At 44.6% G+C, this 9,664-nt stretch overlaps 2 protein-coding genes across 3 annotated transcripts in view; both read right to left on the bottom strand.

Moving 5' to 3' along the window:
* Window positions 1–860, bottom strand: part of CELA1 (chymotrypsin like elastase family member 1) — a 16,863-nt gene extending 16,003 nt beyond the window's left edge. The window contains exon 1 of one of the 2 annotated variants that reach the window (XM_006757070.2): window positions 340–860. In XM_006757070.2, coding sequence (XP_006757133.1) covers window positions 340–379 — 40 coding nt within the window. In that variant the 5' untranslated portion in view covers window positions 380–860. The other variant, XM_015559630.1, reaches the window with a different exon arrangement.
* Window positions 861–7,815: 6,955 nt separating this feature from the next.
* Window positions 7,816–9,664, bottom strand: part of GALNT6 (polypeptide N-acetylgalactosaminyltransferase 6) — a 24,496-nt gene continuing 22,647 nt past the window's right edge. Inside the window, 1 exon segment of the mRNA XM_006757069.2 lies at window positions 7,816–8,843. Within this exon segment, the coding sequence (XP_006757132.1) occupies window positions 8,730–8,843 (114 nt within the window). The 3' untranslated portion in view covers window positions 7,816–8,729.

Genomic DNA, 9,664 nt, shown 5'->3' with positions numbered 1-9,664 from the left:
CCCCCCACCCCCCGACACACAGTGCTTGGGCAGGATTCTCCAGGGGCATGGACAGCAGTGCTCACCCAGACAGGCACCTGCTGAGGATGCCATCTTGTCAGTGGGGGTGGGAGGGAAGCCCAGGCCCCTGGTAGAGGCTTCTCTGCTTCATGAGGGGCCTGCACAAGAGTGGCCCCACACTTTTCTATCATGGGCTCCAAGAGAGTAAAATTTTTGCTAGACTTACAGGCAGAGTATCCTACCTGCCCTGGAGTAGAGAGCAGGTCTGGGCTTAGGGATAGCTTTCTGACCCTCCTGCTCAAATCCCCTCCTAGAACTCAGGCCACATGACCCACTCACCATAAAGGACCAGGGTGGCAAAGACGAGGAAGCTCAGCATGTTGCCAGTGGAGTAGACCACAAGTGGCCCCTTACCATGACCCAAGGCTTTTTATACTCCTCTTATCAGCAGCTTTGCTAACCTTCCTGCCAGTTGGCAGGGCTGCGGGTGGAAGGCAGGGAAAATCACAGGTGACATGGAAATACAAATGAAAAGATTTCTTTTCAAGTAAACGAATTTATCTGTTATTCAAAGACAGAACAAGGTCAGGGCTAAATTAATTATCTACTTTTAGTTGAAAAGCATCCAACAAAGTCTTTTCCAGAAGTAAGATGGAGAACCTGGACTGGTTTTCCCTTCAGGGTGCTCCCCTAGTAGCGTGTCACTGCCTCACTGTCCTCAGTGGCACTGCCAGCACAGAGACCTATCCCGTGCACTAGGAGGTGGGGGCAAAAGAGGATTGGAGGAGGGAAGAGTGACTAGCAAGAGGGAGGAAGGGTCAGCAACATCTCCGAGTGCACAGAGGGAGATGGGACGTGTGCATATGTCTGTGCAAAGTAGGTGCATTAGAGAACTCTGTGGAAGAGGGTACTAGGAAACAGGTTTGGGGAGACTCAGAGATGAAAAGAGAGCTCCCAGAGGACAATGTGGGGGAGTTAGAAGAGGGATCCCTTGGGTTAGCGAGATAATTTGAGGGTTATAAGGGTAGAGGCCAGGGGGAGCAGAGTGGAGGAGTGGGCATGTCCTGCAGGAGGCGAAAGGCTCTGCCCATCAGTAGAAGAGGAAAGAGGGAGAAGCAGTATTCCTTGAGACAGGCAGAGGTCTTTGGGTTGGGAGGCCCTAGAGCAGAGGACTATGGTTGTTATGGTTTTTTAGGCAGAGGGGAGCCGGGAAGCTTGGAAGTCTAGAGGGAAGCAGCAAAGTCACCAGGTCCCTGGAACTGCAGAATTCAACTTTTCATGTCTGCAGATACAGGAGAGGCCTGGAAAAGCTGTTAGAAGGAGTTCTATGCAAACAGTCACCTTTTTAGGTCCTTGAGCCAGTCAGGGGAGTGTAAACTATGATGCTCAGGGAACCGGGAGGGCTCCCTCTTCAGTCTAACCCCCAGCATTCTAACAGAGTAGAGCTTGGGGAGGAGGGCTGAGCTGGGCTGGGGACCAGGGTCTCTTTTGTCATTTTCTTCCCACCTCCTACCTCCTCTGGAGAGTAAAGAGACAGCTCTAGCCTTCAGATGAGGAGTTTAAGAGGAGGCTTTAGGGCCTCCTAAAAGTTACCCCTCAACATCACATACTCTAAAGCAGTGGTTCTCAACCTTCTGGCCCTTTAAATACAGTTCCTCATGTTGTGACCCAACCATAAAATTATTTTCATGGCTACTTCATAACTGTAATGTTGCTACTGTTATGAATTGTAACGTAAATATCTGATATGCAGGATGGTCTTAGGCGACCCCTGTGAAAGGGTTGTTCGACTGCCAAAGGGGTCGCGACCCACAGGTTAAGAACGGCTGCTCTAAAGTTTACCTTTAAGGGCAGGGCCAATATCACATCCATCTCTGTATCCGTGGCCTAGCTCAGAGAAGCCCAATCTGTATTTGCTTAAAAACCAAAATCTTTAGGTCCTGACCAGATGGCTCAGTTGGTTGGAGTGTTGTCCCATACACCAAAAAGATTGTGGGTCAGGGCACATATCTGAGTTGTGGGTTGGGGTGCATAGAGGAGGCAACTGATTGATGTTTCTCTCTTTCTCTCTCTCTCAAATCAATAAAAACATATCCTTAGGTGAGGATTATAAAAAAAAGAAAAGAAAAACTAAATTCTTTAAGACTACATTTAAGACTCTCACAACTAGTGTCAAATCTACATGCCCCGCATCATCTCCTAGTGGTAGGCATAGATGGTGACTTTGGCTGCACTTTTTATTTACTTATTTAAAAAATTTTGGTGGGGAATTTCTCTTCCTTTTTTAAAAAAATATTTTTATTATTGATTTCAGAAAGGAAGGGAGAAGGAGAGAGAGATAGAAACATCAATGATGAGAAAGAATCATTCATCATCTGTCTCCTGCACGCCCCACACTGGGGATCAAGCCCACAACCCAGGTATGTGCCCTGACTGGGTACTGAGCTGTGACCTCCTGGAGCATAGGTCGATGCTCAACCACTGAGCCATGCCAGCCAGGCTCTCTGTCTTGCAAGTCCATATTTGGCTTCATTTTTCTTTGCATAATCCAGGGAATCATAAATCATGCCAAAGTCAGTTGTCTTGCCATCACCAAAATGGGTTCTGAATCCAAACACAAAGATGACATCTGGTGTGGTCTTATACATTTTGGCTAGTTTTTCCCAAATTTCTTTCTTGGGTACTGTTGCCTTTCCTGGGTGAAGGACGTCAATGATGATTTGTTTCTGCTGAAGCTGTCTGTTGGTCATGAACTTTCTGATTCAGATAGTTACTGTGTTATTTATGATAGAAGTTGATCTTCAAGCAACCAGAGAGAAAAGGAGGACCACTCTCCCCTGGCCAATTATATCAACAGAAGGACCCTGGGCAGTGCTGGTATGCGGGTGTGGCCAGATCAGGAGGCCTACCACACCAATCTCTTCTTCTTTATAAAGAAGACCTTTTAGCATTTCTTGTAATACTCCCTCAGCATTTTCTTTTCTGGGAAGCTCTTTATCTTTCTTTGATTCTGAATGATAGCTTTGCTGGATAGAGTAATCTTGGTTGCTTTTCATCACTTTTTGTGCCAATATTTTGTGCCAATCCCGTCTGGCCTACAAAATTTCTGTTGAGAAATCAGTTGTCAATCTTATGGTAGCTCCCTTGTAGGTAACTAACTGTTATTTTCTTGCTATTTTCAAGATTCTCTCTTTGTCTTTAATCTTGGGCATTTTATTGTTATTATTTTTAAAAGACACATTTGCCTGGCCAGTGTGGCTCAGTGGTTGAGGGTCAACCTTAAACCAGGAGATCTCAGTTTGATTCCTGGTCAGGGCACATGCCTGGGTTGCGGGTTTGATCTCCAGGAGGCAGCCGATCAATGATTCTCTCTCATCATTGATGTTTCGATATCTTTCCCTCTCCCTTCCTCTCTGAAATCAATAAAAAGATATTTATTCAGCATCATGATCTAACTATTACCTTTAGCAATCAATAGCATGGGTGAAAAAAAATCTATATTAAAATCTTTTGTTAGAATGCTTTACAATTTCCACAGAACATAAACTAAAATAACCTGTTATACAATTAGTCACAAATACAGTCCTTGAGTTTTTGTTTATTTTTTAGAACTAATATATACACCGAGTGGCCAGATTATTATGACCACCTGACGTTTGTAGGCAAATTAGTTATAATTTCGTGTTGAAGTTGCTAGAGGGTCAGACCATTATAAATAGGAAAGTACGTTGTTTACCACGACAGTAGAAGTGATTTTTTTCTGAAGATATGGGTAAATAACACGATTTAACAGCCTCTGAACGTGGGATGATTGTTGGCACTTGGAGCCATGGAGCGAGAATGAGCAAAACAACCGAAGGCCTGTTCGAACACCTTTGCTGTCTGCAGTTACCAAGATAAAACGTCTCCAATTCGCACAGGAACACAAGGATTGGACAGTCAAGCGTTGGAAAAAAGTCATGTGGTCTGATGAATCACGTTTCCAGTTGCACCATGCAGATGGCAGAGTGAGAATTTGGCGGAAACAGCACGAAAGCATGCACCCCACCTGCATGAGTACAACCCTTCAAGCTGGTGGGGGCAGTGTTATGGTTTGGGGCATGTTTTCCTGGCATGATTTGGGCCCTTTAATTCGTGTGGAACAACTTCTGAATAGCACAACATACCTAAGTATCATTGTTATTGGCGTATCCAAATAGAGGTGGCTTCTTCCAACAAGACAATGCGCCATGCCACGGTGCTCTTATTGCGCAGGAGTGGTTTCAAGAACATGAGGGACACTTTACCTTGCTTAGGTGGCCCCCACAATCACCAGATCGCAATCCAATTGAGCATTTGTGGGATGAAGTTAAAAACCATCAGGCAGCTGGTTCCACAACCATCAAAAGAGATGGAGAGAGAAACATCGATATGAGAGAGATACACACTTCAATTGGTTGCCTCCTGCCCAAGGCCCTGGGATCGAGCCTGCAACCGAGGTATGTGTCCTTGACTTGAATCAAACCCAGGACCCTTTAGTCCTCGGACCGAGGCTCTATGCACTGAGCCAAACTGGCTAGGGAATCCTCAATATTTTTGCTCATTCACATGAGTATTGTTTAAAACATCTTCCTTGTAGCAGCTAGGCCCTGTTACTACTGTGCTGAGTTCACAAATCTGTTGTAACCTGTAGCTTTCCTATTACTTTTCTGGCTCTCCTCTTCTGCTAAGCTTTATTTCCTGGCAATAATTAAAACCTTCTGTCCCTGCCATAACTACTGCTGCTGCTGGAACCATCATAGCCATCTTGGTTTCATGGTGTGGCAAAGTATTGGCTTCCACCATCATAGGGGCCTTCTACCTCCAAAGTTTCTTCCTTTCATAGGTTCAAAATTTGAAGATTGATTGTTGTAATTGCCAAAATCAGTGTAGCTTTCACCACCTCCAAAATCATTTCCATCATTACCAAATCCATTAGAGCCATCCCCACTGCCGCCATATCCACCACCACCACAGCTGCCACCAAAGCCACTGAAGTTTTCTCCACAACCAACATTGTCATTCCCACCAAAACTACCTCCATAAGCACCTCCAAAGTTTCCAGAAACACTATATGGCATACATAGACACAATCTGAAAAGCAAAACTTTGAAGACAGTTAACTACACTGGAGTTCAACATTCACAATTGGATATGGTGGTTCCCATTGAAACACAATTTTTCTAGGATTACCCTCATTTTCAAAGAGACTGCATTAAGTCCAGTTTTAGTTTGGCCTGATTATTTGCACTTACACAACAAGAATAGTAATTGATCAAATTGATCACATAGGCTCTTTCAAATCTGCTTTGATGGAATTTTTGCAAGGAATCTTAATAAACTTTCTTTTATAATTTGGAAAAATAAGTAAAAAAAAAGAATGAATTAGACTTAAATAAACTGACATGAAAAAATGTCGTTCATATAGTAAAGAAATCAAGTTGCAAACAGTATGGTACTGTGTATAAGTGCATTGGTAGATTTACAAAAAAGCAGTTTTAAAGGGTTTTTACCAAGCAATAAAGTTATTATATCTATAGAATGAATTACTAGGTATAAGAGCATTGTGAGGATAAATTTCACTTTTTAAACTCACATTTTCTGTGTTATTTGACTTTTGTACTGAATTAGTTTGTAATTAATATATAAATAGATAATAAATTCTGGAACACTTAGCTCTTCTTGGCAATGGCACCATTACTTTTCAAGTGGGAAATAAATCCCCAAAGGGGACCAGCCATTCAATGCTAAGGTAAGAGGCACAGGGCTAGCAGCAAGCTTTTAAGGTTTTAGGTGAGCTCTGAGAGTGGTTAAAGGGGTGGACTTTAAGGAAGGAGGCAGGTATCAGGTTAGGGCAAGACCCATCTTGGCTAAAGAGAGGCAATGAAGCTGGTTCTTGAGCCTTTCTACCACCCGTGTCAGTGCTCTCTCCCTCTTGACAACTGCCCTTCCCTAGTCTCCTCCTCACCCCCAAACCTGGGCCTACTCTATAGGTATGTCATGTGGTCTTTTCTCTCTTGTGCTGCATCTCTCACTTCCTGTTACTCTTATGATTGCCCCTGGGAGCAGCTATGCTGTTTTTGGGTAGGGACAAGGAATCACCTTAGGGCACCTTGGTTGAGCATATATCATAAGATTGGGCTGGAGAGCTGTTAGGTGATGTTATAGACTGTATGAGGGATTTTGGGATAAGTGGCAAATAAGGCCTGATAAATGATTAGATGTTTAATGCAACCAGAGTAGGGCTAGAGTTGGGGACCATGGCTCCCTATGGCTTACCTGACTTATTAGCATGACATCCAAAGCCTTCTCAATTGGGCCCCAACCCCCTGTTCTACAGGGCTGACTTACCCAGTAGGCATAGCAGGCACAGTGCCCAAGGCCCACAATACTCTTAGGGGCTCAAAAAATGTTTAATTTAATTTATTTATTAAAATTTAAAAAATATATTTTTATTGATTTCAGAGAGGAAGAGAGAGGGAGAGAGAAACATCAATGGTTGAGAGAGAATCACTGATTGGCTGCCTCTTGCACGCCCCCTAATGGGGATCAAGCCCACAACCTAGGCATGTGCCCTGACTGGCAATCAAGCCATGACTTCCTGGTTCATAAGTCGATGCTCAACCACTGAGCCAGGCTGGCTGGGCTGTTTTTCTTTTAAAACCATAATAAAATGAATACCGTCAGCCTGGGTTATATTCATTTTTATACCTAAGCAGTTATAAAACATAATTTTATGTATCTTTTTATGAAGGCAAAAGTGTCCATGAAAGTTATGTGGCCCTGCTCTTCTAGCTTCTACATCTACTGCTCCCTCACCCTGATGTCCTCTTGGTTTCCCAGATCCACTTGTGCCTTTGTCCCTCTGTATGTCTTCTCATGTAGATAATTTCTTGTATGAGTTCTTTGTTTATTAAGTCCTTCCCACCTGAGGACTCATCCTTTGAGGTCTAAAGTCAAATGTCACCATCTCTGTGAGGCCCTCCCTGATCCCCCTAAAATTTAGGGCCTCAATAGAAGGAATTGTTCTAACTCACCTAGCACATCTCTGAACACACCATGAGTTGCTTGCATCTCTGTTTCTCCACCTAGAATCTGAGTTCCACAGAGGAAGAGCCTCATCTTATACCTCCTCATGTCTACTTATGCTTGACACACAGTACGTAGGCCAAAGGATGTTTGGGAACAAGAGCAAGGTGCTGTGATGGACTTTTCAGATGTGTGTAGTTCTTCACAGCCTGAATCAATAGATTCTTCAAAGGGTTCAGCAAAGGAACCAAGCAGGGGGAGGAGGAATCCAATGCAAACTTCCTTTACCAAAGCCACAAAACCTTTATTTCTACAGGGATCTCATGTCCAATTCTCTCCTCTTTCTAGAAAAGACCTTTCCCACTCAGGCCACATCATGGGAGAGGCTATGCTCTGCCTTCTCCCTTTGGCTGGGCTATCCCAGAATGTTTCCTCTACACTGTAGCGTCCACAGGATCCTGAAGGCTCTTCAGGGACCTAGGAGACCTGCAGTACTGAGTTGCAGGGAAGGAGAGGCAGCTGTGATCCCTTGGCACCCTCACGTGGTGATGCCTATGATGACAACCTGCTACTGAAAGTCTGAGTCCAAGTGTGTAGGGTCCGACTTACTTAGTTGCCTTGGGCAAATTACCTCACTTATTTGCCCTCGGTTTCATAATAGGAAAATGATAAGGTTGTACTAATGTGATGGTTTTCAAATTGTCTTACAGAATTTTAGAAGGTCAGGGGCTAGTGGACATTGCCCCTGTCTATCCTTAATTTCATCCATGGCTACTTTGCCTTTTATTACATTACATATGAGGCACTGAAAAGAAAAAAAAAGGGGGGGTCTGGGACTTAAACCTGAGAATCGCTGGCTCCATGAACTGTGTGGTTTCCCTCATGGCTACCTGGCTCCATTGTTCTGCGCTTTATAGAGACCAGCCACCCAGAAATTATCTGAATGCAGGGAAGAGAGAATGGGAATGGCGGTGGCTAGTGTTTAGTGTTTTTGTGGTGAAGGCACCCTGGGTCAGTATTCAAGATCAAGCTTCAGTCTTGGCTCCCGCCATCCACTAGCTGTGGGACTACAGACAACCTCCTTTACCCTTCCCTGCCTCAGCTTTCTTATCTGTAAAATGGGCATGCCGGTCCCTGTCCTGTCTTTCTTACAGAGTCATTGTGCAGATGAAGTAAATAAAGGATTCCTGTCAGGGTGTTTTCTGTAAACCTTAAACGGCTCTATAAACTCGGCATACTATTAGCAAGGGAGTTGCTCTTAGACCGCTAACAGAGGGATCTCTGCTAGAATATATTATGTCACTAGATTCTGTATGCCCAGCTCTACGTGATCAGGTAGTCAGGACATGGATGCAGAGGTACTTTTCTTGAATTCAGCATTGCTGCCTTGGGCCCTATCCCAGGAGCTTTCTCTGCTTTGGAAGTCTGTTTCTAGGACAGAGGAAAACTCTGGTCAAGTGCTATGTGCTCTTACAGTCTCTTCCATCAATGTGGAGAAAAGAAAATGGGCCCAATGTTGTTGCAAGGAGTAGGAAGGTCCTGCTTTGACATCCAAAATTAGGTTTAAACTCCATCTTTAAGGCCTACAGAGAAGCTGATGCTTAGGTTCCCAAACATCAGGTTCCCCAAAATACTGTTTCCTGAGAGGCTTGTGGGAACTTCCACAGGTGATGATCTGGGGCCTAGATGAAGAGCCAGTGCTGGTGGGGGTCCCTGGGATTGCAGGAGGCCATGGCTGGCTTTTTGTCTTCAGACGTCAGGCAGGTACCAGATCCTGAGTTCCTGATGAGGTGATCCTAAAAAATGACATGGCAAAGGGTCAACCTGGGCCTCAGTCCTGTAACAGTGCTATTAGGGGGCAATAAATAACATGGTTAAAGGTCTGGCAATATGCCAGACACTCTTAGGGGATGCATTCCTGAGTTTCCTCTTGTGTCAGTTACCCACCCCAAGGTTTAGCCTGAATGGCTGGAATAGAGGAAGGACCATGGGCTAACTGAGAAAGGCTAGGGCCTGCCTCCTCCAGATGGCCTGGGCCGCTGCTGCCTAACTCCACTTTCTGCCTTGGATCATATGTAGACTCTCCCCTTCCCTGTAGCCCCAAGGCTAGCCTCCTCTTTCCCAAACTCAGGGACAGGACTGGGGTAGAACAGAGTGAGCCAGTTTGTGCTCAGTACTATAGAAGTTACATTATAGACCCTGAGGCAGTGTGGTGTAATGGAAAGAGCCTGTGCTTTCGAGTCAGACTTATTTGGGTCTGAATCCCAGGCCTGCCATTTACTAGCGATGAATCTTGGGCCAGGCACAAACTTGCTGAGCTTCTTGGGAAGAACCTCTGAAATATTAATCAAACCAATGTATGTGAGTGCATAGTCTTGTGCCTGACACATGGAGGGAGGAACCATGAGAGACTCTTCGCTTTCATCTATTTAGGTTCAGTAAAAAAATACTTGAGCCGGAGAACCGAAGATGGCGGCATAGGTTAACACCAGAGATTGCTGCCTGGAACAACTAAGTCAAATTAAGCTTGATCCAGGGAAAGGACAACGTCCAGAGCCACAGGAGGGCTGGCTGAGTGGAAATTCTACAACTAGGAGTAAAGAGAATATCATATCCA

Source organism: Myotis davidii, unplaced genomic scaffold (genome assembly GCF_000327345.1).
Source record: "Myotis davidii unplaced genomic scaffold, ASM32734v1 scaffold233, whole genome shotgun sequence".
NCBI classification, from domain to species: Eukaryota; Metazoa; Chordata; class Mammalia; order Chiroptera; family Vespertilionidae; genus Myotis; species Myotis davidii.
Note: the sequence above shows the minus strand (reverse complement) of the source record. Positions and strands in the feature narration are given on the sequence as shown.